General features: G+C 39.8%; 1 protein-coding gene across 2 annotated transcripts in view; it reads right to left on the reverse strand.

Moving 5' to 3' along the window:
• The window catches only part of LOC149569011 (RNA-binding S4 domain-containing protein), a 193,904-nt gene that overhangs the window by 64,076 nt on the left and 102,698 nt on the right, over positions 1-27,130 (reverse strand). The window contains exon 9 of one of the 2 annotated variants that reach the window (XM_089821823.1): positions 22,672-22,771. The exons of the other annotated variant lie outside the window; for it this stretch is intronic. Within the exon in view, the coding sequence (XP_089677949.1) occupies positions 22,672-22,771 (100 nt within the window). The remainder of the gene's footprint in view (positions 1-22,671; positions 22,772-27,130) is intronic. 2 annotated transcript variants of the gene reach the window in all.

Here is a 27,130-nt window from a genome sequence, read left to right on the forward strand (position 1 = left end):
GCAACATTCTCCACAGTTGCATGTCACCTTCAGTTTAGATCAGTGTATCATTACCGGTAGGGCGACTCAGTCTATTGCTGCAATGGGTCTTGAGGATCATCTTTTCTGACACTGATTATGGTAATTCTCAGGACTTAACTATGGCTGTTCGGGGGTATTCTATTAGCACACTTTGGCATCAACCATATGGGCACTTAAATGTACATTATCTCTCTCAGCTTGCTCAAGAAGAGCTTGTCCTCAATTTGCCAAAGATTTAGACACAATAGCTTGGAGTTTGTGATCCATGCCAGGCTAGGAAGCAACATTGCACACCTTTCACCAAAGGCAATTCATGGCAAGCTTGTTCATGTCGATATTTGCAGCCCTATGACCACTCCTTTTGCTCTTGGGTCCTAGAATATTTTGTTGTTTGTTGATGATTACAGTAGAAAAAGAGGGTATATTTTCTTAAAAAGAAATCAGATTCATTTCCCGTATTTCAAAAGTTTAAACCTTTAGTTGAAAAGGAGTCAAGGAAATCTATTATTACTCTTAGATCAAACAATGGGGGGTAATTTTGTTCTAATGCATTCTCTAGCTTCTTGGATACTCATGGCATTATGCCATGTCAACCACACCCCACACACCACAACAAAACAATGCAGTTAAACGTTGAATGATGCAGGACCATCTTGCATTGGAAAATTTATTTTTAAAAATAATAATAAAATAAAAATTGGAAGAGAGAGAAAGTGACGAAAATAGAAGGAAAAATAATAATAAATAAATAAAATAAGGAAAAAAGGAAAAAAGAGAAATTTCTATTTTCGAAGTGCATAGGTGGCATAAATAGAAAAATAAAATAAAAATAGTTGTCATTCCATTTATCGAAGTGTGTAGGTGGCATCTTAAAAGCTTCTGGAAAGTTCCTTAAATCATGCATTTAATATTTGTTGTGATCCATAAAGGAAATGTAATTTTCTAATTGGGTCACATGGTGGTGCTTAGTTGTATTTAGGTGGAATTCTAGAAAGTTGTGGATATTGTAGAAGGTTGTGGATATTGTGTAGGTGGAATTCTAGAAGGTTGTGGATAATTCATGCATTGGGTGGTAAGTGCCTATTTAAACAAGGCTTATTATCATTTGTAATCAAGTTCAAGAAGTAGAAGCTCTTCGAGTGTAATCTGTTGTAAGAAAGCTCGGGAAGTAGAAGTCTTCAAGAACAAGCTCTTTTGTTGTAAGCTCTTCTAGTTGGAAGCTCTTAGTGAGGAATATCTCTCTCATATTGTAAGAATTTGGAGTTCTTTCATTTGGAGAATATTGTAATGAAATTCAAGTATTAATGGATGCTTCATGAAGCATTTTGTCATCTCTTTGTCTCCATATTGTTGTGATCTTGGTTGTGAGTTGATAAGGGTGGTGTGGCCCTGCATCATTGAAACAGAACAATCACCAAGATGGCTTGATCCATACTCGAATACAAACATGTTCCAAAGAAGTTCTAGGCAGAAGCAATTAACACTACAGTTTATCTTTTGAACCGATCACCCACAGTGGTGGTCAAAGGTTAAACTCCGAAAGAGGCCTGGTCAGGTCACAAGCCCTGAATCAGTCACCTAAAGGGTTTTGGCTCTCTTGCTTTTGTTTGGATCCCTACTGCATCATGCACCAAGTTGGATACCAAGAGTCAAAAACTCATGCTTGTTGGATCTAGTAGTCTTCAGAAAGCCTACTGCTTGATTGACACTGAGACATCTCATCTACTGTACAATCATGATGTAGTCTTTGATGAGCAGCAAGGACCATTCATGCTTATTTCTCACATTCCTGATCCAACAGACCATCTTATGAAGGCTCATGATTTGGGAGTTAGACTTCCATTAGCTCCACTTGATGGGAGGGCTCCAGTAGCTCCTGCGGCTCTAGTTATACTAGTCAGACACCTCCAACTTCTCCTGCAAGATCACCCAGATTTGTAGATGCTTCACCTGAGTTTGATCTAGATTCTTCATATGAGAACCCTAATTATAGAGCATTTCATGATACTAATGCTCAGCATTCTCCTCTCCAACCTAAGTGGTGAGCTATGACACTTGCTGATCTTCGTGATGATGAGCTCATCAATAGGAGAATTACTTGGAAAAAGAGTAAACCTAAAGAGTTTGTTAACTTTGCTCTTGTGACCAGCATTCACAATGTGTTTGAACCCCAAACATATTCTGAGGCTAAAGGAATTCCAGAGTGGGAACAAACCAAGACATCAGAACACCAGAGCTCCCTAAAGAATAACACTTGGGTCCTTTCTGATCTTCCACCAAGGAAGAAACTCATTGGTTGCAAATGAGTTTGCAAAATCAAATCCAAATCTAACGGTACTTTGGAAAAGTACAAAGCTTGTTTAATTGCAAAGGACTTTTCTCAGGGTCTGGGTATTTGTAATGACCCCTTGCCAAATAGGCCACTGATAACCACTAATACTGAGCTGTGTAATTTCATCAAACACTTGGCATACTACTGTTGGAAGTTAAGTGTTGAATCATGTGATATTGTTGTGCAACAAATCCAAACCAAATGATGCCAAATGGCTTAAACTAATTGTGAATATTCTCAAACAGTTGGCAAGCAATTAGCAAATTGCAACAATACTAGATACTAAAATTTGATATTCAATTTCTTCAGCCCTGCTTTGTTGTAATCTTTCAGTCCCATAGACCTCTTTTTGGTCTTTTGTTGGACATTAATATCATTATCTTATCTTATCTTATCTTATCTCTTTAAAAAACTAAACATTACAATAACTTCATTCAATAATTGGAGATGTAAATTAGAATCAAACTCCTTAGCATTTGATAGTTCCAACTCCTCAAAACATAAGATTAATCAATGGATTTTTTTTTTCTAAATACAAATTCTGATTTAAAACTTAAGAACCTAGAAATGCAAGAGCTGATGTATTGACTTGCCAAACTCCACCAAAAATCTGAAATAACTAATCCCTGCTTAATGTCATAATGGATTGGCAATCCTTCAAATTTTATGCTTGTGTTGGTGACATTTTTTGCCCAAAAATTGTCAGCCGACTGGATGGTTCCAGTGGTGTTTCTGTAGCCGACGGATTGATTGTCATCGGTGTTTTGTATTTTGTAGCCGACGGGTAAATAGTTTGTAGCGGATGTAATGTTGTGGCCGACAGAACCCTTCGGGAAGGTTCGGCGGTAGTATTTGTCGTCGGTAGAAATTGTGTATCGGCCGACGGGTCCCTTCGGAAAGGAAATTGTGTATCGGCCGACGGGTTCCTTCGGGAAAGTTCTTGTTATGTAGCCGACGGTGAACAGTTTGTAACGGGTATAATGTACTTAGCCGACAGATACCTTCGGGAAGGTTCGTCGGAAAGTATTTATAACCCCTTCGGGAAGCATTGTATTCATCATTATCTTATCATTATCATATCATAGGAGAAAAGCATAAGGTACTATTGGCATATGCGAATAATAATAGAAGTTCTGCTATTTGTTCGGTGTTCGTATCGATTTTCAGTGTGCGTTGCTTAATTAATCCATACGGTAAACATTTGGCGCCATTGCCCGATGGATCTGGCACGCAGGCAGGCGGAGATGAATTAAATGCCGAATCAGTTGAACAAAGACAAGAGTAAGCTAAAGGAAAAAGATGACATACGCGTTGCGCAGGAAAATTTAATTTTGGCTCAGCAGATAGAGCGTCGAAGGAGGTTTCAGAAGATTTCCGACGAAAGCAAGAGTGCGGAAGGATTGTTGAAAGAGACTCGACAACGGCTTGATTTGGTGGAAGCGAGGGAGGAGTTTCTGAACCTGCATACGCCACGGGAAGAGAATCCTGACGGAAGCAGATCGACTCGCACGGCTCGGAGTGCAGGAGGAGCACGAGCGTGGAGTGACCTCTTCGTCCGAGATATACTTCCGGAACGGACAGCTACGGTTGACAAACCCTCTTCTTCACCGAACAGCGCGGAAGCAGAAAACTGCGCGGGTGCAGAAAACAGCGCGGGTATTGAAAACAGCGCGGAAGCAGAAAACAGCGCGGATGTACAGAACAGCGCGGGTGTCCAGAACAGCGCAGGTGTTCAAAACAGCGCGGGAGTGCAAAACAGCGCAGGTACACAACAAAACCCTCGACATACAGTAATAATGGCAAGTCCGAAGGAAAAATTGCCTAAATTTGATGGTGATGAAGCAGCTGATCCCATTCGACATTGTAAAACATGTGAAACGATCTGGAGGGTGAATGGCATAACAGATACAAACGAATGGATCCGACAATTTCCCGCAACCCTACGCGGTGTTGCTATTGATTGGTTTACTGATGCCGATCCACAGATATTGAATAGTTGGGATAACATTAAGAAGGAGTTCATCGCAGAATTTCAACTTTTGCGGGATGACAACGAAATTGTCGCAGAGATATTCAATACCAAGCAAAAGAAGAATGAAACTGTACGGGTCTTTGCCAGGAGGTTGAAGGACTTAATCAGTAAGATGGAGAATAAACCAGCTGACGGGTTACAGAAACAATGGTTCATTGAAGGCCTTCACCCGAAGCTGCGGAAAAAGATGAAGATCGTGCCGCCATCCACATACAATGAAGCTTACAACCGAGCAATGAACCTCGAAAGTGATCAGAAGACAAAGAAGCAGAAGAAGACCAGCTCGTCCGATTCAGATGACGATGCATCCTCCGGAAATGATAGCAGCAATGACGAAGGAAGCAACAAGAAGGTTCGTGCCCTTTAGAAAGACATGCTTCGGATGATGAAGGAATTCAAGAACATGAACAAGGAACCTAAGGGCAATGACTTATGGTGTACGGAATGTAAGAAAGAAGGCCATACGAAGGGATCTTGCCCAAAAGAGCAATTTTGCGAGATCTGCCAGATTATGGGACACTCAATAAAGGACTGCCCTTTCAATTTGAAAACAAGAACACCACAGCAAGTGTTCCTGACACAGGAGGCCTCTCCGTCCGGAGGGAATGGGAACACCAGTACGGAAGGTGCCACATCAGGCGGATATAGAAACAACCGGCGCGGTCCAAACAACAACAGCACTAACAACAATGGTGGCAACAACAACAATGGAGGAAGGAGTCGCATTCAGTACGATGCAAATGGTCGGCCAATTGTTCAATGTCGCGCATGCAATCTGTGGGGTCACTTTGCCCGCGACTGCACAACAACAAATACACCGAAGTTACTATGCCGCTGGTGTGGACCTGGTGATCATGATGATACCAAGTGCCCAAAGTCCGGAGTAAATCTGATTACTGTAGGAACAGACGAGGAAGAAGTTCTGGCCATCACTCGGAAGCAAGCGAAGCTTTATCCTGACCCAGCAGAAGAAAAGAGGAGACTGGAGGAAGCAAGGGCAGAAATCCAGAAAGCAACACAGGCAGAAACGACACACCTGAAGGACACGCCGAGTACTTCCGTACGGAACTGCGCAGAACAGAACATTGTCCTGCAAATTTTGCAAGCCGAGATACCTGTCAGGATAAGTGATCTATTGCTCACTATGCCTCAGCTCCGATCGGCACTCACAAACATTGTTCCCGCTGCTCAACTACCAGGAGAACATGGAAGGAAGCAAGAAAGTGGAGCAAGCACAGTACACAAAAAGGAGAAGGAAAGTGGCGCAAGTGCAGAAGATCCAATGTTGTTAGCCCTCTCATCCGGACGCCATCCAGCAGTCGTCGAAATGGGAATTCTCGGGACTGTATTGACGGAAACAATTGTGGACGGAGGGTCCGGTGTCAATGTGTTGCCTGAAGACATTTGGAAAAAGTTGGGACAGCCGACATTATGGCCGCCTACATTCCAGCTGCTAACGGCCGATCACCATGGAATCAAGCCATTGGGAGTCCTGACAGCACAACCAGTGACGATTGGAACACAATCGTTCCTGTTGGACTTTGTCGTGATCCCACTGAAGCGGAGGGGATATGATGCCATTCTGGGCCGGGGGTGGCTGATACAAGCCAAGGCAAAGCACGATTGGAAGAAAAATACTTTATCACTCAAAAGCAAAGGCCGAAAGTATGTCATCGATCTACACACTCAGATGGTTGGAGAAGAAGCTCTATCATCAGATTCCGAAGGAGAAGATGATGAGAGGAGGCAGAGTATGGAACCCGATCAGGAGGGAGTCCTACAATTGGAAGGAGATGATGACCTGGATTCAGTAAATGGTCTTTACCACTGGCAGATAGAGGATTATGAGCTCTTTCCAAGTTGTAATATGCTAAAGATCGACGAAGGTAAGAAAGGAGGAAATGAGTGTCTAAAGGAACATGGAGAAGCCGAAGGAAGAAATGAGTGTCTGAAGGAACATGGAGAAGCCGAAGGAAGAAATGAATGTTCGAAGCAACATAAAGAAGTCGAAGAAGAAAACGCGGATATGACTGAAGCTGAAGGACATAACATACAGTACGAACCGAAAAGAAGGAAAGATTCTACTGTACGATTGCGCAGGAAGAAAGTATTATGTCGAACCACAAATATAAAAAAAAGGTACTGGCAGCAAGGAAGGCACACGATATGGTCTGCACAGGAAACAAAGCGAAAGGGTCTAATAAAAGTTGCAGCAGTACGGAGTGAAAGTGTTATTGACGGACAGAAGGGGCAGTTGACGAAGTCCATGGTACGGGACTTCGGGAACAAACTGGGCGATATGGAGATGACACAGAACAAGCATAGCAGGTTTCCACTCGGACAATGGGTATTGTACGACGATCGGAATGAGATCAAACCAGGCAAGTTCAAAATTAAATGGGTCGGGCCGTACCAGATGAGGGAAGTAAGCAATAACAGAGCAATAAAACAGTGGATGCTAGACCGAAAGGAAGTATTCGATGTAGTGAAGAGGTCGAAGTTGAATGTCTGCAATGAAAGAAGTAACGCACCCCCATGGACGAATAACTGAGAGAAGACTGTAAGTACTGTATATATGTAAATATTGTAGATAATTGTTCCAAAAGTGAGGTAAAGCACCGTACGGTTTCTGGAAAGCACCGTACTGATTTTGAAGTGCCGTACGGTTTTTCAGAAGTGAAGTACGGATTTTGAAACTAAAGTGCAGATTTTGAAGACCACCGTACAGTTTTCCATCAGCAATGTACGGATTTCATGTCATGGTACGGATTTCCATCAGCAAGGTACGGATTTTATGTTGCCGTACAGTTTTCCATTGGCGAGACAATCCAAATTGCAGTAGAATTTTTTAAGAATGTACGGATTTCATGTTGCAGTACGGTTTTTAAAAGCCACCGTACGGATTTCATCACCACCGTACGGATTTTATTGCAATGGTACGGATTTCATAGTAAGGGCCATTGTACGGTTTCCACAAGCACCGTACGGATTTCACAGAAAAAATTGCCGTACGGTTCTCAATGTTTGAAGAATGGTGTACGGCTTTTCAAATAAATTAATTGTACGAGCTCTCAAGAGGCTGCTGTACGGATTTTTAGAGGAAGATACCGTACGGCTTGTTATAAGCTTGTGTTTCGTACGGATTTTAAAGCACATATATTAAGCATACGGATTTTAGAGCTTTTTTTTGTACGGATTTTTAAAGAAAAGCAGCGTACGAAAATTGCAGCTAGGAATGCGAGGTGATTGTACGGATTTTCCAAGCATATCATGTGTAGGGATTTGGATTGCAAGATTACAAATTTTGAAGAGTGGGGTTTTTGCATCACAGAAGGGCGACAGGAGGTTTTGTATAAAAAAAAAAAATAAAAAAAAAAAAACATCGACAAGTCGAGAATGCTCAGAATGAGTATTAGATGATACCATAGGGAAGAGGAAGAATCAGCGATTGCCAGAAAGAGTGTAGAATCGGCAAAAAATGACAGAAATGGTGTGTTCCGTGCAGTTTTGTATGGGTTTCACAGTGTTGCGAGGGCGCTGCCCCTCGACCCCGCCGGGGGCGTTGCCCCCTGGACCCCCAGTCGTTGCGGATATCAGTCGTGGGAGTCTGACCAGTGAGAAGATTTGGAGCTGCGGCAGGCATGGAGTGTCTGTGTATCAGAGGCACTGAGAGTAGGTGTTGGCCATGAGGCTGTCTTGGTGGATGTGTAGAGAGCTCGGGAGGAGCTGATCATCCAATTGGAGGCAGTGCAGCGACACTTGGTTCAGTGTACTTGGCATTGGAAGGCAGAAAGCGACACAGGTGGCTATCAGGGTCAGATGTCAGATTGGCTAAAGTAACAGTGTTGGGTCAGTCATTATATTTTGGTTGTTGATTTGTTTCAGAGATTTTGTAATAGTCGTCGGGTGACAACTTTTCTTTTTTGGGGGGAATGATGTCGTCGATAGAAATTGTGTATCGGCCGACGGGTCCCTTCGGAAAGGAAATTGTGTATCGGCCGACGGGTTCCTTCGGGAAAGTTCTTGTTATGTAGCCGACGGTGAACAGTTTGTAACGGGTATAATGTACTTAGCCGACGGATACCTTCGGGAAGGTTCGTCGGAAAGTATTTATAACCCCTTCGGGAAGCATTGTATTCATCATTATCTTATCATTATCATATCATAGGAGAAAAGCATAAGGTACTGTTGGCATATGCGAATAATAATAGTTGTTCTGCTATTTGTTCGGTGTTCATATCGATTTTCAGTGTGCGTTGCTTAATTAATCCATACGGTAAACAGTATTTATATCCCATCTGGGATCATCGTAAATAATCAATCATCTACTATTGCGAATATTATTCTGCTATTCCATTCCATTGTCTGTATGCGTTGATTTCTTTACCACTACGGTAAACATTTGGTGTCAGCCGACTGGATGGTTCCGGCAGTGTTTCTGTCGCCGACGAATTGACTGTCGTCGGTGTTTTGTATTTTGTAGCCGACGGGTAAATAGTTTGTAGCGGATGTAATGCTGTGGCCGACGGAACCCTTCGGGAAGGTTCGGCGGTAGTATTTATATCCCGTCTGGGATCATTGTAAATAATCAATGATCTACTATTGCGAATATAATTCTGCTGTTCGTGTTCATTGTCTGTATGCGTTGATCTCTTTACCTGTACGGTAAACATTTGGCATCGTTGCCTTATGAATCTGGAAAGTGGGAGGAATGAAGATTAATGCCAAATCAGCTTAACAAAGATCGGAATAAGGTCAAGGAAAAAGATGGAACCCGTACTGCGCAAGAGAATTTAATTTTGGCACAGCAAGCCGAACGCCAACGGAGATTTCTGAAGATAGCTGACAGAAACCGGAGCGTCGAAGAATTGTTGGAGGAGACTCGGCAGCGGGTCGAATTGGTGGAAGAAGCACAGGAGGAGTTCTTGAATTTGTGTTCGCCGAGGGAGGAAAATTCAAACGGAAGAGCATCAACTCGCACGGCTCGCAATACCGAGGGAGCACGAGCGTGGAGTGACCTCTTCGTCCGGGATAGACTTCCGCGGGAAACAATTTCAGAGGATCCTTCTTCTTCGCCATCTCATGTTTCTCCTAAATCACCTTTTTTCTTTTTCTTACTGTCCAGCCCTCTAATAGAATGCAAGCCTCCCTCTGTAATACCCCTCAATACATGCCTCCTACCATCAACCTCAAAAGACATTTTCATCTTGGATACATTGAGGGTAAATACTCCCAAGTCCTAGAGCCACTTCATTCCCAAAACTATGTCCATCTCTCCCATGTTGACCACATAAAAATCTAAATGTAACTCATAGTTGTTCAATCTCAAGGTTAGATTAGCAACCTTTCTGGTGCATGCGAGAGTATATCCATCTGCTACTCGAACTCTGAATCCACCAAAATCCTCAACCTGAAGTCTGCACCGAGCTACAAAATCTCCATTAATAAAGTTATGTGTCGCACCAGTATCAAGAATAGCAATGCAATTTTGTCCATCAACTGTCCCCCTGAACCTGAATGCAGTCTCATCCTGAACATATATATGTCGTGGGAGCAGAAGTCTCCTCATCCTGATTAAGTTTTGAAGCAACCTGCTAATCAACTTCATCAGAATCGGAGTCCTCAAAATATGCCCACATGGAACGATTCGCCTTGCCCTTAGGCCACAAAGGACAATCATGATCCTTGTTGTAAGGCTCCTTGCACCAATAGAATAATTTCTTCTTCCTCAACTCTTCTTGTGTCTCCTAATCCATCATAGGTGTTGTTTTCTCTTTCTTGTATGATTGTTGAGGAGTCTCATTGCTTGTTGAAGGGATTTCCTTATGTAAGCTCTTGCTCTTTGGTGTTGCAAACTCCATACTCCTAGCCTTCTTCATTGCCTCCTGAAGAGTAGGTGGATCAAAGGCTTTTATCCATCCCCTCATTGGGTCCAATAAGCCTTCCATGAATAACACCACCAATCATCTCTCTGAGATATTGGGAACCATTACTGACAATCTCTGAAAGTCCCCAATGTAGTTCTCCAAACTCCCAACTCGCTTGAGTTAAGCCAATTCTCTGAAGTATGATTCTGGGTCTTTCTTGTCAAACCTTTCCACCAATTTGTCCACAAACTCCTGATAAGATGTGATCTGATTATACTGCAAAGTAATTAACCCATGATACCACCATTCGTGCGTTGCACCCTCCAAATGCAAAGTGGCATACTTGATGGCTTCCTCTTCTATCATGGGTTGAAGAGCCAAGAAAGTATCCAACTTATGAGTCCATGACTGTGCAGTAGATTTTCCACTTCCATCAAACATAGGTAATGTAAGCTTATTAGTAGCTTGCTTGAGATCCTTATTCTGATTCTGAGGTCTCCTCTCCTGTCGAGACTTGTAGTAGTCCATCCTCGTTTGTACAAAACGATCAAAATGCATGAGCTCTCAAGCTCCTAGTGCCAATCGTTGCCATTCATCATGAGCAGCCATATATACATCAACAAAGGTAGGCTCCTCAACATCATCATTCTCTTCTACTACACGTTCTTCTCTCAAGAAGGTGGGTCATGTAGGTCTATCTGTTGTTCTGGAAAAAGTTCTATGAACTCTAGGTGATCCCACTGCACTCCTGTTATCCCATTGCTCCTGATTCTGTCTGTCTTGTGTGTTCATGCGCTCAACCACGGTTGTAAGTGCCTGCAAAGCCTCAGCCATCCGCTCTTGTCCTGTAACCATTGCTCTGCAAAATTCTCTTGTTTCTTGATCCTCATTCCTATTGTCTCTTGGTGGGCCACGCTCTTGCCTGTCACCCATGGCGTCTGACTTCCTACGAGTGTAGAATCTGGGTGGCTGCATGTGATTGCTAAACCCTCGGGATGGCAGGAATTCAGCTCTAATACCACTGTAATGTCCCTTGCTCGAACTGACCACAATTTGCCCTAATTTTTTGCTTGTAATTTTGTCAAACAATTCATGTGCAACCTTGTAACTTGCTGGTTTGAGAGCATCAATGTTTTCCAATAATATCCGATGTATATACTACTTGCAAAAGAGTCCTATGATGTTTAGACAAGGTCCTAGATGCAATGCAGATTTCTTTTTGTATTTTGAAATACAATAGATGAAGTATCATGACCTAAATGTGCAGCTACAGCCTATAGTCATTATATCAAATAGTCAGTATACATCCCTTTTTAACTTTCAAATAGACAATAACTCAAATAGAGAATTCCCAACTTCAGATATATTATTGACAATGCAACAATTCTACAATGGCAATGAGTTGAGATGCCAAGACTCTTGGCTTACATACATATGCTTAAATCTGATATGAGCTTTCACCTACAGCAGTACCTCCTAAAATGCAACTAGATGACATATAATAGCATGAATTGAACAAAGGAATCTGGTTCTTGAAGTCGCCCTGATTCTCCAATGAAGATGCAAGCAATGTCCCAAAGGGTGATGGCCTCAAATGCCCAATGTAAACGTCTAAAGCAGCCACCCCTGTTCTGATATAAAAGATTATTATAAAATAATTCCCAGCTGTTATGGGCTCCAAAATGCAACCAGCTTCATCCAATAATCTTCCTATATAGTGCACCCAAGGTAGGAAGGGAAATCAAACCAAGATGAGGGAGTAACGAACAAAATCGTGGTCTCCACAAGCATCCCTAATGTGACTGAGTTTTTATTTTTCAGAATGTGAAAATAATATCAGACCTTCTCCTTTCAATATTTGATGCTAAGGAAGAGTGTAAAGCTTCTCCAAAATTGTGCCTAGGCTGAGAATGCTTTGAATGTTGTACCAAGTTATTACAGTGTCCCTAGGGTCATTACAGTGGTATCAAGGTCCTTTCTAATCTTCCACCAAGGAAGAAACTCATTGGCTGCAAATGGGTTTACAAAATCAAATTCAAATCTAATGGTACATTGGAAAAGTACAAAGCTCGTTTAATTGCAAAGGACTTTTCTCAGGGTCAGGGTATTGATTATAAGGAGACCTTGGCCCCTACTGCAAAGATGAGCACAATTAGATTACTCCTAGCCATGGCAGCACAGTTTGACTGGAAGGTCCATCAAATGGACATCGAGTGCTTCCCTGAATGGTGATCTCCACAAAGAGGTCTACATCACGCAACCTCCTAGTTTTAAGGTTATTGGTAATAAACATCACGTTCTCAGATTAGTGAAAGTTCTATATGGCTTGAAGCAGTCCCTTAGGGCATGGTACATGAAAAATGATAAGTACCGTAATGATCAAGGCTTCAAGAGGAGTTCTTCAAAATCAAATTTGTACATCAAGACTACTGACAGTGACATCATCCTTCTGGTTATTTATGTGCATGATTTGATCATCATTGGCAATTCGGCATCTGTAATTCAGGAAATGAAACAAAATTTATGTCAGTCATTTGATATGAGTGACCTCGGGCTCATGCATTATTGCCTAGGTGTTGAAGTTTAGCAACAGCCTTCTGGTATATTCATCTCTCAATCCAAATATGCCAGGGCTCTGTTAGACAAAATCCGTTATCAAGATTGCAAGCCTACATCTACACCCATGGAGAAAAGTCTCAAGTTATCATCCAAGTCAGATCCTCCTCCCATCAATGATACTACATACAAGCAACTAGTAGGCAGCCTCATCTACCTCTCTACTACTAGGCCTAATATCAGCTTCGCAATCAACTGCATCTCCCACTTTATGACAGCTCCCAACGCTGATTATTGGATGGCAGCAAAGTGTGTGGTTCGTTATGTGAAGGGCACTTCAGATTATGGACTTCTTTACTCTCGGAGTTCTAATCCTAGATTCAGTGGGTTTACAAATTCAGATTGAGCAAGCTCTAATGACGATAAAAAGTCAACTTGGAGATATGTGTTTAGTTTGGGATCTGGTGTCGTCACATGGACCAGTAAGAAGCAACAGGCAATTTCCCTCTCCTCTACAGAGGCTGACTATAGAGCGACAGTCAAGCAAGTTGTGACGTTGTTAAGCTTCATCGAATGCTTGGGAATATGCAGATGTCACCAGCAAGACCAACCACTTTGTTTGTTGATAACGAAGGCGTTAGCACGAAAACCAATCTTCCATGAACGATCCAAGCATTTGGATGTTCACTATCACTACATATGACAGCTGGTTGAAGATGGGACAATAAATTTGCAGTATGTTCCTACCGCGGATCAAACTCCAAACATTCTCACCATGCCTCTTGGTTCTGATAAGTTTGTCAAATTCAGAGGACAGTTTGGTGTTGTCAACAAATTAACCATTAATAGAGGGTATTACAATAATAGACAAGCTTCTATTATTAGTGAATGGTTCTCTATTTCTAAGCTATTGTAAATATTAGAATGTTTCTAATATTAGTTAGTTTGTAGTTATTTGTTATCTTTCTTAGCTTTCTTTCAGCTAGAATAGAATGTTTTTATTCTTTACAATCATTTCCTAAGTAAACATCGTTCAACTCTTTGTATATATAGATCTCTCAGTCTCTGTTAATATTAAGTAAGTATTTTACCAATTATATCATAATAGTTCTAGCTGCTCCCTTAATCTCTTTTGCCCTCTCCCCTCTTGGGGAATCATATCTGATGCCTTCAACAATAAATCCAAGCCATTTGCACCTTCCACAAATGTGACTTCGGTCATCTTAGCCCTACCATTCATGGCATCATATATTCCTGAAAAGTTTTCAAGAATTATTCTCAATTTTTGAGCCCAAGTTTTGGCATCTGAAAGTGGATCATATTGTGGATCAACTCTATGTACTTCATCCAGCATATCTTTGAAAGCATGCCAAGATCTCTTCTTTCTCTTCTACGATTTGAAATCTCCATCATCCCTAATAATGTCTTCAGGGAAATCAAATTCATGGTCCCCTCTTGGCTTCAACTTTATTTTGTTCCTTAATGTGTAATAGAAGCCCTCTATGTCATTTAGCTTCATAGTGCTGACATCCATCTTATAGAGCCTAAGCAATTGAACCATGTCTTTATGTCCTCCCTTAATCATTGCAAAATGATAGAATATAGAGAGGTCTGAGAAGAAGGTTTCCTTATCAGTATTTGAAGGAAAGTCAGTATCTTGTAATATACTGATTTGTCTCATGATTTCCAGAAACCAATCCTCGATGAGACATACCTAGGTAGTACAAAAGGTCTTCGTGGAAATCATAAATTCTTATAATAGTTGTGTGGGAATAGAAGTAAATGTCACCCCACTGATGAGACATCCTATGAACAAAATGATAATCAATAGGCCTCAAGAACAAAAAAAGGCACATGGAAAATCTTCAATAAAAGGCAATAATTTTCTCCTTAAAGACACACCAAAGTCATTTTCAAACATTCTAAAATCAAGTTCATTCCAGTCAACAAATAAAGTGGTTGTCCATAATTGGACTAAAGGCACTTCACCATCTCTCTCCAATTCCAATTCCATATCTTCAGCAAAATAATCTCTACGAAGGGAAAAGATCATGTGTATTAACATTGAATACCATCTGAAATCTGATGTTTTTCTTTCATGTAAGGTTGTTAATCCTTCATTAATTCTTGCCCCCAAATACTGAGGGAAATCCTAAATAATTGCAATACAATATTTCTGGATCCCAAGACACATCCACATTGTAGCCTTGTTGAATTTTCTTTTATTATCTAACCCTAACACTTGATATAGGGCAGTATGTGTATTCAACATGGCGTCATCATAATTATCTAAGTTGCCCAAACTGGATGACACATTCTCACATGTGAGTTTAATTCCATCCACAGTCTTTAAAAAGGTGTCAATCAAATTCTTCAATACCTCTAGCGCATCTTGGTTGTAGGCTTCTTTGAATACCTAAAAATCAATCTCATGTCACGGCTAGGGCTGAGCTGAGATCAAATGCCCTGCCAATAGATTTTGCATCATTTTTCAAATTGACCTTTCCATTCCTATCCCTAATTACATGTGTAATAGGGTCATACCTTGATGCTAACTCCAATAATAAATTCACATCCATAAACACTGTAGGAACAACCAATTTGCCTAAATCATGTTGCCAAACTTTGTACAAAGGGCTTCCTGCATTTGCACAAGGGTGGCATGAAAATGACGACTTTAATTCTCAAAGTAGCGTTAAAACCATAATCCATGCAAAATCACTTCAGTCATTCAATGAAAGAGCTTTTCTCCTTGTGAAAGTACAACTTTGAACTTACACCCTCGATCTCTATCTTTCCTGCATCTGACACCTCTCCTTTTGTTTGACCTTGGTTGAAATACTTATCAGCACTTGGGCCCCATTGTTCGACCAATAGGAAACAAGAAAAATGCTGCATAAATTCTTTTGAAGTTTTAACCTTTGTTGGGAAGAGAGGACACGTGTCATCATCTCACGTTTTCGTGAGACAAACAGCCAAGTTCCCGAAAATGTGACCACCGTCCTATCCTTCTTATGTGATGCCTTGTTGAAGACCTCTAGCCCGCCATATGCCATGTATAAGCATCTCATTTTTTCGCACTTGGGGTGTGAAATCTTGCGAATATACAAGATTCATCTAATCCTGGGACCCATATAATGCAAACTTAAAAGGTTTCTGGCACGATTTTATATCAATGTATTAGCTTGGGAAAGCATAGGGACCACGAGGTATAAACTTAAGTCAATATAGTGACCACCTAGGAAGATATTAGGGACCAAACACATGGTATGACCACCCTCGCGTTAAGTTGTGTTAAATTATATCTTAAGGAAATAGTTCATGGGGTCAAAACATTAGGCTTAAAAAAAAGGGCTCCTTTACGATGTAGCAACCCTTATTTAAGTTACCTCAAAAAATAACTTGAAAATATATTGCTCCAGAGGTTTTTTTCAACAACAGAGATATTTCGACTTGCTGAGAAAAAGGCCAACATGGGCAGTCAATGAAAGTTTATGGTCGGAAACAAAGGAGATCCCACTCAGTTGATGGACTTGCAAATCTACAAGAACCCACTCCTACTGAAGTCATGGCACTATTGAGGGATGTTTCAAGGAATCAAGCATAGATCAACGACACTCAACAACTTATGGAAGAAACTCTCCGAAAACTAGCAGAAAATAAGATATCTAGTGAATAAATTGGTCATTGTGCCAATTTGGTTTCAAGAAAGGCAAATCCTCATCCAATACATTCTCAACATTCCATGCCAACTTTCCCTCCATGGACAAAGGTACCACAAGGAGGAAGGAAGCCAATGGAGGAATTTCAAGAACAGTTGAAACAAGACTAGAAGAATGCAAACTTGGAAGAGGATATATCCTACAAAGTTTACGCGGAATTGAAAATGTGATATTCTGGAGGCGGAAATCAAGGATAGTTTAACGATGACCTCAGAAGGAAGTTGAGTAAAGTGAATCTATCACCATTTGATGGATCCAGATCCATATCTGCTCAAGCATGGGTAATGAAGGTCAATAACTACTTCCCGCTCAACACGATGCTAGAAGAGGAAGCAATTAAATTTGCAGCACTACGCTTCGAGGGAGTAGTGCTTGAATGGTGGCATCATGGCACCATTATGCTGGGACATGACCAAGCAAATTCACATGCAAAATTCACTGAAAGGTTGATAGATCAATTTGATGGTAAAGATCCCGAAATTAATTTTAAAGAACTGGCACCTTTAAGGCAAACGAGATAGGTTAACTAGTAAATCACGGAATTTCAGAAACTCTTTGTTCTGAATACAAACATTTTTTATAGTATTATTCATGGACAGACTAACAAAACCATTAAGGGGTTGGGTAAAGAGTTTCAATCTTGCCACCCTCTCAGAGCACGAGATGTATGATATTCGGAGTACGGGGAACCCTTTAGGGAAAGAGGATCATTGTGATGATGGATAGCTGACCCACTCTAAACTTTATAAACTCATCATTGCTGAAACGAAGAGGTCTACCTACAAAGGCTCACACAGGATTCCAAGTCAAGGTCGTGGAAGGAACACTCTTACCCTGCACGCACCCTGTTCCCCAACTGAGTATCACCATGGCTAATCACACCGTGACAGAGGATTTCCTTATAGTAGACTTGGATGATATGGAGATCATTCTAAGCATACAGTGGATGGAATCACTTGATGAATACACACAGAGCTTCAAACAAATGGACTTCACTTTGAAGTCGATGGAAAGGTCGTTCTCAGAGGAATGACCGTTGAGGGACCAAAGGAAGTTTCAACACAAAGGATGGAGGTCATTTTCTAGTATGATGGCATTGCATCATCAATGGTGTTGGTGAAAAAGGACAGGATGTTACGCATGTGTGTGGACTTTTGCGCATTAAACAAGAGGACAATATAAAATAGATACCATATTCCCAAGATCAATGAATTGTTGGATGAGTTGCATGGTGCAGTTTATTTCTTTAAACTAGATATCTGTTATAAATACCATCAAATCCGCATGCAGGAAGAGGATGTGGAAAAGACAACATTCCATTGTCACTACGGGCATTATGAGTTCCTAGTCGTGCCATTTAGATTGACGAACGCACTAGCTACTTTTCACTCTTGCATGAATTGCATCTTCAACAAACTATTGTCATGATTTCAGTCCCCTATATTTTTCAAGATTATAGCATAAGGGTTGTGTCAATGTTTCGTGTCTATGTCTACGCTAGGTTTCCATTAGGGTATCCTCTCTCATCTTTATCCCTAAGTTGCCTAGGTGGGAATACAAGAACAATGTAATGGATTCAAGTCCTACTAGTTGATTTAGGTGGGAGGGTAAGTATCAATCCATTCTCAGATGAGAGGGAAGCAGTTCTAATTCTCTGAAAATTTCTAACTTCATGATCAAAGGTCTAAATCTAAAGGAACGAAACATTTAAACGAGATCACAGGCATATTTAGAGAAAAAGACGGTAGAGAACATCGAGGGCTGAGGCTTAAAAATGATATGCAAATCATGAGAACAAGCTAGAAGCAAGAACAATTGAATTCGATACAAAGTGAGCAATGAAAGATGCAAAAATGGCAAAGAACACGGTCAAAGGTGGTGAAAACTAAGTTGAAATCGAATCGATGGTCCAAAACACATTTTAACATTCATGTCATCGAGTTGAACAATCAAGTCACCTTGGAAATAAGACCTTTTCCACGATCATCAGATCTTAAAATATCTACGCTTGTCATTATGTCACTTTCCAAAGTTGCACGAGGAATAGTCAGAGCGAAATAGTGACAAGCCGACACCTGTCCATGGGACCCAATTGTGGTGGGGCCTTCTTTGAGTCATGCGCAGTAATTAAGAAACACAACGAGCATTGTTGATCTCAAGACAAATCTACGACTGTCGTTATGTCACCATGTAAAGTTGCTCGATTATTAATTATGACGACATAGTGATAGAGCAACACGTCTCAATGGGCCCATCACTTTCTGCAATCATAAGATTCTCCAGGCAATGAAATAGTGCCACCTGTCTGCCACGATGTACAAAGCTGGAAGGTGGACCTGCGCTGAAAATCAAACAAGAGATTTTTTGCAACCGTCAGATCTTAAAAGATCAACGCTTGTCGTTATGTTGCTGACAAAAGATGCAAGGAAAATAATCTTAGCGACATAAGGACGATTCGACATGTATACCTAGGTGGACCCGCAGAGAAAGTCATAAAAGGAAATGGTTGGGTTTTAATCATGATCGTTGGTTTAAGATCGACGACCAAAATTCAAAATTGTAGCGACCGTTGGAATATGAATTATATGGATTTAGCGCCAATGTGATTGCTACAAATCAGAGGAGAATGTGAACCATTTCAAGGAATTCTAATCATTTCTGCTGTATTTTCCAAATGTATTGAATTGTAACTGTTGACTGTTGGATTTTCGAGCGTTTCAAGTGCTCTGTTAATGTAACTAATGAATCTGTAACTGGCCAAGAACCCTAATAGGGGGCCTATAAATGTAATTTCTTCTAATAATACAAGGATTGGCAATTTTGTCCAACTTTCCCCCTTGCATTTCCAAATGTTGAGTGAGAATCGAAGAGTTAGATAGAATGAAAGATTTGTATGATGTTTGCAATTAGGTAATGCGATGTTTTGATTCCGTTTAGGACTAGCATGCCTAGATTCCTTTCATTGTCTCCTTCAGTCGAGCTAACCTTGCAATTTAGAATAGTTTCTATGAGATTGTAGGATAGATGTATTTGAAGCAGATAATATCTTACCAGATTCCATTTTAGTGGAGAGTTATTAGTCAAGGTGGATTCCATTTCATCTTTCATATGCATCTTTGCTCTATCTCTAGATTGCATTTCAATAGGACTAATTTGCACTTAGAATTAGGATTAGATGTGAGAAGAACTTCAAGGTAGCTTGTGATATCCATTCCACTAGGTGTTATAGGTTGGCCAAATCTATTTATGTCTAAGGTGTTTGTAGTTATGAGCATCCTGGTTTATCCTCTTCTGCTCTCAAGTTAAGAGCATACCCCCTATCTCAATGATCTATTAAAGACACTATTCATTGCATATCTTGCATATAAGGGAGTTGTACCTTATAATTCAAAGGGCAGTGATATAACACATACACTGACCCATTTGTTGGTGACATCCTTTTGTTTCCTCACATTCTAGGCATCTAGAATCAAGGTAAAGCCATGTTAGCAAGAGGGACAAACTCTTAACCAACACACTCTAAGGGTATGAGCCCCTTTCATTTGTGGACATGATTTTGGGTGACACTCGCGGACCTAGGGAAAAAGACTGGCCATAGGAAGGATAGAAAATTCTAAGATTCTTGAAGGAAAATTTGTAGAGAACACAAAATCAGCAAAAGTTCTATGCCGACAGACATCGGATCAAGGGAAGTTTTGAGTTGAGCGACATTGTCTATCTTAGACTCCAACCATAGAAATAATCATCATTACAGGCAAAAGAAAAGGAAAAACTAAGGCTGCGCTTTTACGGTCCTTATCGTGTAACTTGCAGCGTCGGTGAAGTTGCAGCATCGATGAAGTTGATTATGAACTTGAACTACAAGAGGGATGCCGCATCCACAACATCTTTCATGTATCCCACATGAAGAAAGCATTGGGACAGAACATCACCGTAACCACAAATATTCCACCTCTCAACGAAGAAGGGAAACTTGTGCTGGAACTAGTCAAAATCATTGATGCACTTGCCACTCGACAACACTACTTGGGAGCGTGAACACATTCTTGAGCATTTGGTGTTGTGTTTGCTTGAGGACAAGCAAATTCTAGGACCGGAGGTCTATAACATTCTCATCATAAAATAAATAAATTATTAAAACCTTTGTTTATGGGTCGATTGATTTAGAATATATCGCACCCATTTTTATTTAATTGTTTCAGTAGGTGTTTGTGTTGCCTCCTATCGACACAGTTTCTCCCTCGACAGGGTATTTATGTCCATGGGATTATGTTGTCTAGGTATGTGATTTGCATTATTTCTTTGTATTGCGGATCCCTGTTGGAATTTTGTATTATTGGTCATTTCAGAAGTGGAAGATCTTCCCTACTTGGCTATTTTGATTTCAGTAGGACTCAACCCTCACCCTATAATGTTCTGTATTAGTTTGCTTCGCATCTAGCATATCTGGAGCACCATTATCGTTTGTAATCTGTACCTAGCAATAATTTGCAAATCTTTATCTGTGTGCATCAATTATTCATTGATTGTGATATATTTGGCATTCATTGGTGTTTCTACAATTATTGACCTCTTCTATACACGCCTGACACTTCCTGGATTCATACCCAGAAGATGTCGCCAACCAATAGAAAACTAAGGGACTTCCCATACCCCTCCAACCCCTACCATCCATTCACAATAGACTACAAGACAATACATTGAAGGTCGTATGGCCAACATACTGTACACCCAGTCACCCACCCTACAGTATTTCTGCTCCCCTACACTGTACGCTCCACCATCATCTTGTCTGTACAATCTCTTGTCCATACGCCTACACCTCCACCTATGCCTAGACATTGTACAGCAACGCACCCTCATTGTATGAATCCTTGCTTCCAACGTACGGCCCTCCCCATTCACACCATATGACCGTACGACAGTCAAGGGCTCTCCATCACCGTACGCCATCTCAAAATTGACTCATCTTCATGGTACAACTTTGAGACTTCTTCCCCATACGGCATACCACAACAAATTTCCACTATATGAGAACTTGTGAGCTCCATATGAACTCAAAATCCTCAGTTGCAGGATCCAGAACATTACATATTGTTGTCCAGATCTTTGAAATCAAGTGCGTAGAATATGGGATGCCAAGGTGGATGGTGGGCAAGGGTTTGGGGATCCAGAAAGACTGAGTAGGAAAATTGGATATATCAAGTTTTGGAAATACCTACTGCTGGAGGGAATGGACCTTGAGAGTTGGCAACACTCAATGCAGGAGGGGAGTGTGGTTTGACATATTCAATAGAAATAGGGAATGAAAAAGGAGCATGACAGTGTATGAAAATTTGAAATGTCTTACAAGGCTGGAAAGTGACCTAAGTACCCTCAAAGTTAGGCTTCATGTTCATGTAGCAGTGACACATTATATATAGCATCGTCAAAAGGATTTGGCATCTCTATAATTACCTGTCCAGTGAGCTATGCAGGATAGGAAAAAGTGGTTTATCATTGATTATTACTGGATCTATCTCATTAGGATAGGTTCTACATAATATATATTAGTTAAAGGTGTTGCAATCCCATATTTATATAAGTTTCTCTTTCTCTTCGTAGCATGCACCCCCCCTTAACCTGGACAACTTTTAAGGTTTCATTTCCATTTATGATCAAATACAGAACATAATTGAAGTGGTCATAATTGTGACAGTATAAATTAATTCTAGTATAATTATGTATCTGATCACATTGTAACAATATTAAATGGTGGGTATAAATCCCTCAAGAGCTTCTACAATACTAAAAATATGTTTAAATGAATATCTTCCTCGCAAACAATGTGATAATGCACAAATCTTATTGCTCGCTGGTACTCTAGAGTTAATGTAACATATAGAAAATAGTGTATAGTACATAGTAAAGAATTCCCTTTATCCATTTAAAGGATATCTGCTAGATAGCAGTATATTGACAATGACAAGCCTGTCATCAGATGACTCTGGGAACCCAGAAACATGTTCAATTTATTTCTTAAAATTAGATCTTGATAAGTTCCAAACATTAAATAAAAAGTTCGAGTATTGCAGAAATGCTATTTATACCAATTAAAGTGGTAGAGGATATTGAGAATCGAGATTGAAACTGTAATCATACCTTTACTCTTCCTTTTCCCTTGATTGATATTATATCTCCTGTCTTTAATGTTGTTCCATTCTTGCTAATCTCATTCCAGTTAACTCGAACATCCCCAACACTGCAACCAACAAACATGAATTTTATGAAATTATTAAGAAATAAAAAGTAAAACAAGTTCATTACAACCATGCTTGCTGGTAGTTTAACATTGTTTCCATAATAGCTTCTTCATTTAGCTATGCAAAAATTACGTTTTCTCCCTTTTTGATCTAGGAGACCTATGTCCTGTTAGTTTAATGGTCATTGATGTCAAAATATGACAATACAGATCCTACAATTACTGATCAAGAAAGCTTTTGACCAATAATTTAGTGATCATGCTTGTAAATAAATTCTAGTTTAACTTAACGGATCTGTATACTTAAATCTCTCAATGTTATGTTTCATATGCAATCTTTTGAAGAAGGCTAAGAATGTCTGAATCTTCAGTCGTTGGTAACAGAAAATGTAAGTGATGTCTTTATCACTTCATTGCTGGAAGAGCAATTATCTTCGGCAGTGTGGGGAAGTAACAGCACACTTTGCATAATAAAATAAAAAGTTGTGTGTGCTTGCCCATCTATCAAAAGGACAAAGATCTGAAATAACTATATATGTATTGCCTGAAGTCAATACTAATACAACCTCTCATCACACATTTTATGATCCAGAACTGCTGTCAGAAGTCTCACGTGAACAGAAAAACATTATCGTGTTTGGAAAAAATTTTGGGTCTTCACATTTGAAAGCATCGGTTTCAGAAGAACATTATCATGTGTGTAAAAATGTATATGCATGATGATTTGTTGTCAAGCTCTATATGATGGCGTGTATGACTTATAAAGATTGTGGAAGTGGTTCGAACCACCTTGTATGCCATGTTAAAAATAGCATGTCCACTGTCCTTAAAACAGGCATAGAAAACACTTACAGTAATATTTAAAATATATATAGAAAACACTTAAGTTTTCTTTTGTTTTATTCAAAGGTGTTTCCTTCATTGCCACCTGTAAAAAATGCCAAAGTCAGTTCACAGTAAGTAGTTATGAACCCTACACATGGATAGACACATCAAATAACTAGTTTTGAAATATCAATAGTAGTAATGGGATTATGTCATTAAAATAAAATTTTATTCTGTAGTGGTAGCGGTGAATTTAATTATATATTTACAAAAGACCATTAGTGAATGCAGTTATTGTTCAAGTTGGATTAGGAACTGAATCAGCTTCTTATATATATATACTTCCGAAGGCAGGGATTAGAGTATATAGGAAGAACACTATGGCCAATAAAGTAAAAATGTTCTAAGAAAATTAGCAGGTATTGATCTTTTAGTTTCTATATACGTAAAAAGAATGATTCAAGGTTATATTTAATGTATATTCTGAGTTAACTCTAAGATAAATGAATTAGTTTTGTCTTGACAAAATTTGGTGCTTGAAAGAATTGAGTTGATGCTCAGATTGTATGGGTGCGTGCTCATGTGATGAAAGAGTTGGAGCTCTAAAGTGGGGTTGTTGCTTCTTAGGGTTGAAGCCCTTAAAGGCTTAATTCATTTCAGATTTGTGAGGGTTTATTAGGACAGTCAGTCCTAGCACCGATTCTCACCGTGTTTTCTCCTGCATTGGACTTCCACATCACATCTTGTGCATTATCTCTTAATCTTATGGGGCTTCATCTAACATTCATTTGATGATTACTCTGTAATCTGAAGAAACTATTTCAAAGAATATAATTGGTTGGAAAGATTAAGTTTTTTAAACTAAGTTGCCGGTACGGGTACGGATACGGGTACGGGGACGTTGATACGATACGCTGGTACGACAATTTTTTGGGGGCAGTTTGGGTACGTTTGGGTACGGGCATAAAGAAAAACATAAAAATTATACCTATTAATATTAAAAATTCAAAATATCTCAAAACATGAACTTGATGACAAATTATTCAAAATTTCAATGCATTCATTGGTTCAACATTAAAATAGCACACTTAGTAATTATTAAGTACGTATCAATGATATAGGCATCATATAAGATCATCAGCATCAGAATAGAACAGATCATACATGCTGCAGCTAAACAAACTCAATACTGCCATTAATCCTAAAAATTCATAATATGTCATAACATGAGTTTTATGACAACTTATTCAACTCATTGTTCATTGGTTCAACATTAAAAGAACACGCTTAATAATTACTAATTACGCTTCAATGATATATGATGCTGCATCATATATCATCATCAACATCAACATCATCGGTGACAGTGACATTAGATGATGCAAGTAGATTAGAATCACATGCAACCCCACTACTACTTGCACTAGAAGGATGGTGGCTACCTGACTGCACATCCAGTAAAGATTGTGCAGCAGCTGAAAAATCCAAATCAGTTCGCTCCGGATCTACATCCCAAAACTTTATGCCCCCTTGTACTCATTTTGACTATGAGTAAGAAGGCGCAAGTTGGAATGCACATAAACCAGCTCTTCTACCTTACTTGCAGCCAATCGATTGCGTTTCACTGAGTGAATAAAAGAGTATGTACTCCAATTTCGCTCAGATGAGGAGGAACTAGCAACCTATTGAGACAAAGTGAGGGGTATAAAAAATGTCATTCAAATTTTAAAGTTAAGAATATTTGTTATTTTTACAAATTGTGAACAATATAAAGTTAGAGAGTGCAATAGAGATGGAAAAACTTACTTGCGATAAAAGTTTGATTGCAAGAGTTTGGAGGTGCGGTGATGTATGACCATTAAGGTACCACCAAGCATGAGCATCCTTTGTATACTTGTCACAAAGAACAGAAGCACTTTGACCATTGGAAGCTACAAAATCAGCAAACTCACTTGTAACTATATTCTCCATTTCACGATCAAGGAAGAGTTTTGCAAGTGCTTTCCTACACCCTTCACTAACTTTTGCATCTCTATATGGTGGTACCCTTGATGGCATAGCAAGAATTTCATCACTATAAAATTTGGGAGTCAATGCAAATGCAATAAGATGGAGTGGGGTGGTCATTTTATTCCACCGCTCAACACAAATTGTTTGCACCGCTTTGAAGAATGTTTCTTCAGGATCTTGCTCCTTTTCATTGATGACATGCTTCATTTTCTCAAGCATTGAATCAATTCCATCATATACCTCTCCCAAACATGGATGATCCGTGTCGGTATAACGGATCATACTCATGATAGGCTCAGTAAAACTAAGAAGATATCAAGTGTCATCCAATATCATTTGTTTTACATTTGTAGCCCTTTCAGTGTTGGATTGCCTCCATAGTGACCAGCTTTGACTAATAACCATACTAGCAAGTGGCTCTCGTACCTTCACAAGTCTCCTCAACACAATTGTGTTGGATGCAAATCGAGTCTCAGCAACCTATTAAAAAATAAAAAATAAAAAATTGAATTACAAACTAAAGATGTGCTAAGTTTAAAAACTGAATTCATAATTATTAAAGTGAAATACAAAATTCAAAAGTTAAGAACTAAACTTAAAAGTATTTCAATTACCGTTAGCAACTCCAACTGCGAAAATGATCTAAAAATGGCCTGTGACATGTGATGGTTTGTGATGAACATTTGGATCTCTTCAACGTCTGCATAGATATCTTTGATCCAATTTATTTTCCTACCCAACTTTTGTAGCATAAGATTGAGAGAGTGCACTGCACAAGGGGTCCAAAATATGCGCTCAAACCGTGTCTCAATCAACATGCCTGCAGCTTTACAATTCTTTGCATTGTCTGTTATTACTTGGACAACGTTTTGAGGGCCCACATCCTAAATGCATTGTATAAGGATGTTAGCAATAAATTGTCCATCCTTCACTTGCCCTTCACAATCCACAGCTTTAAGAAACATTGCCCCTTTGGGGCACATTGCTATCACGTTGATTAATGGATGATTTTTGGCATCCTTCCACCCATCAGAAATAATTGACACCCCTGTTTGTTTCCATGAATTCCTAATTGGAGCCAATGCAGTGTCTATGCTTTTTACCTCCCTTGCTAGTAAGGTGCTACGCACCTTCTCATATCCTGGCCCCACGTACCCTTTTGGAGCCTCATTTACTTTTCTCAACATATCTTGCCAATATGGTGATCTCACAACATTAAATGATAAACCATTTGCATATAAACGTCTTGCAACACTTTGATCTGCAATCTCCCTAGCATCATTCTTACACGCACTCTCTAATGGCCCCTTGCTTTTCTTCACATTAATAGGTTCTTCAGTTCTACCCAAAAATGGGTGGCTCTCTACTAAAACATCAGGAAAGTCATTATGAGATGGAGGAGGCTTACTTGATCTCTTCCCTTTCTTTAAAGGATGGTTTGTGCCACGAGAAACTCTTGCATCTGCTTCCTCTTGCTCTCTAATATAGCCTGTTATTTGTTGAGGTGGTAATCCATTGCCATCC

The sequence above is a fragment of the Cupressus sempervirens genome, chromosome 3 (assembly GCF_028749045.1).
Source record: "Cupressus sempervirens isolate cs-2001-9-10 chromosome 3, ASM2874904v1, whole genome shotgun sequence".
NCBI classification, from domain to species: Eukaryota; Viridiplantae; Streptophyta; class Pinopsida; order Cupressales; family Cupressaceae; genus Cupressus; species Cupressus sempervirens.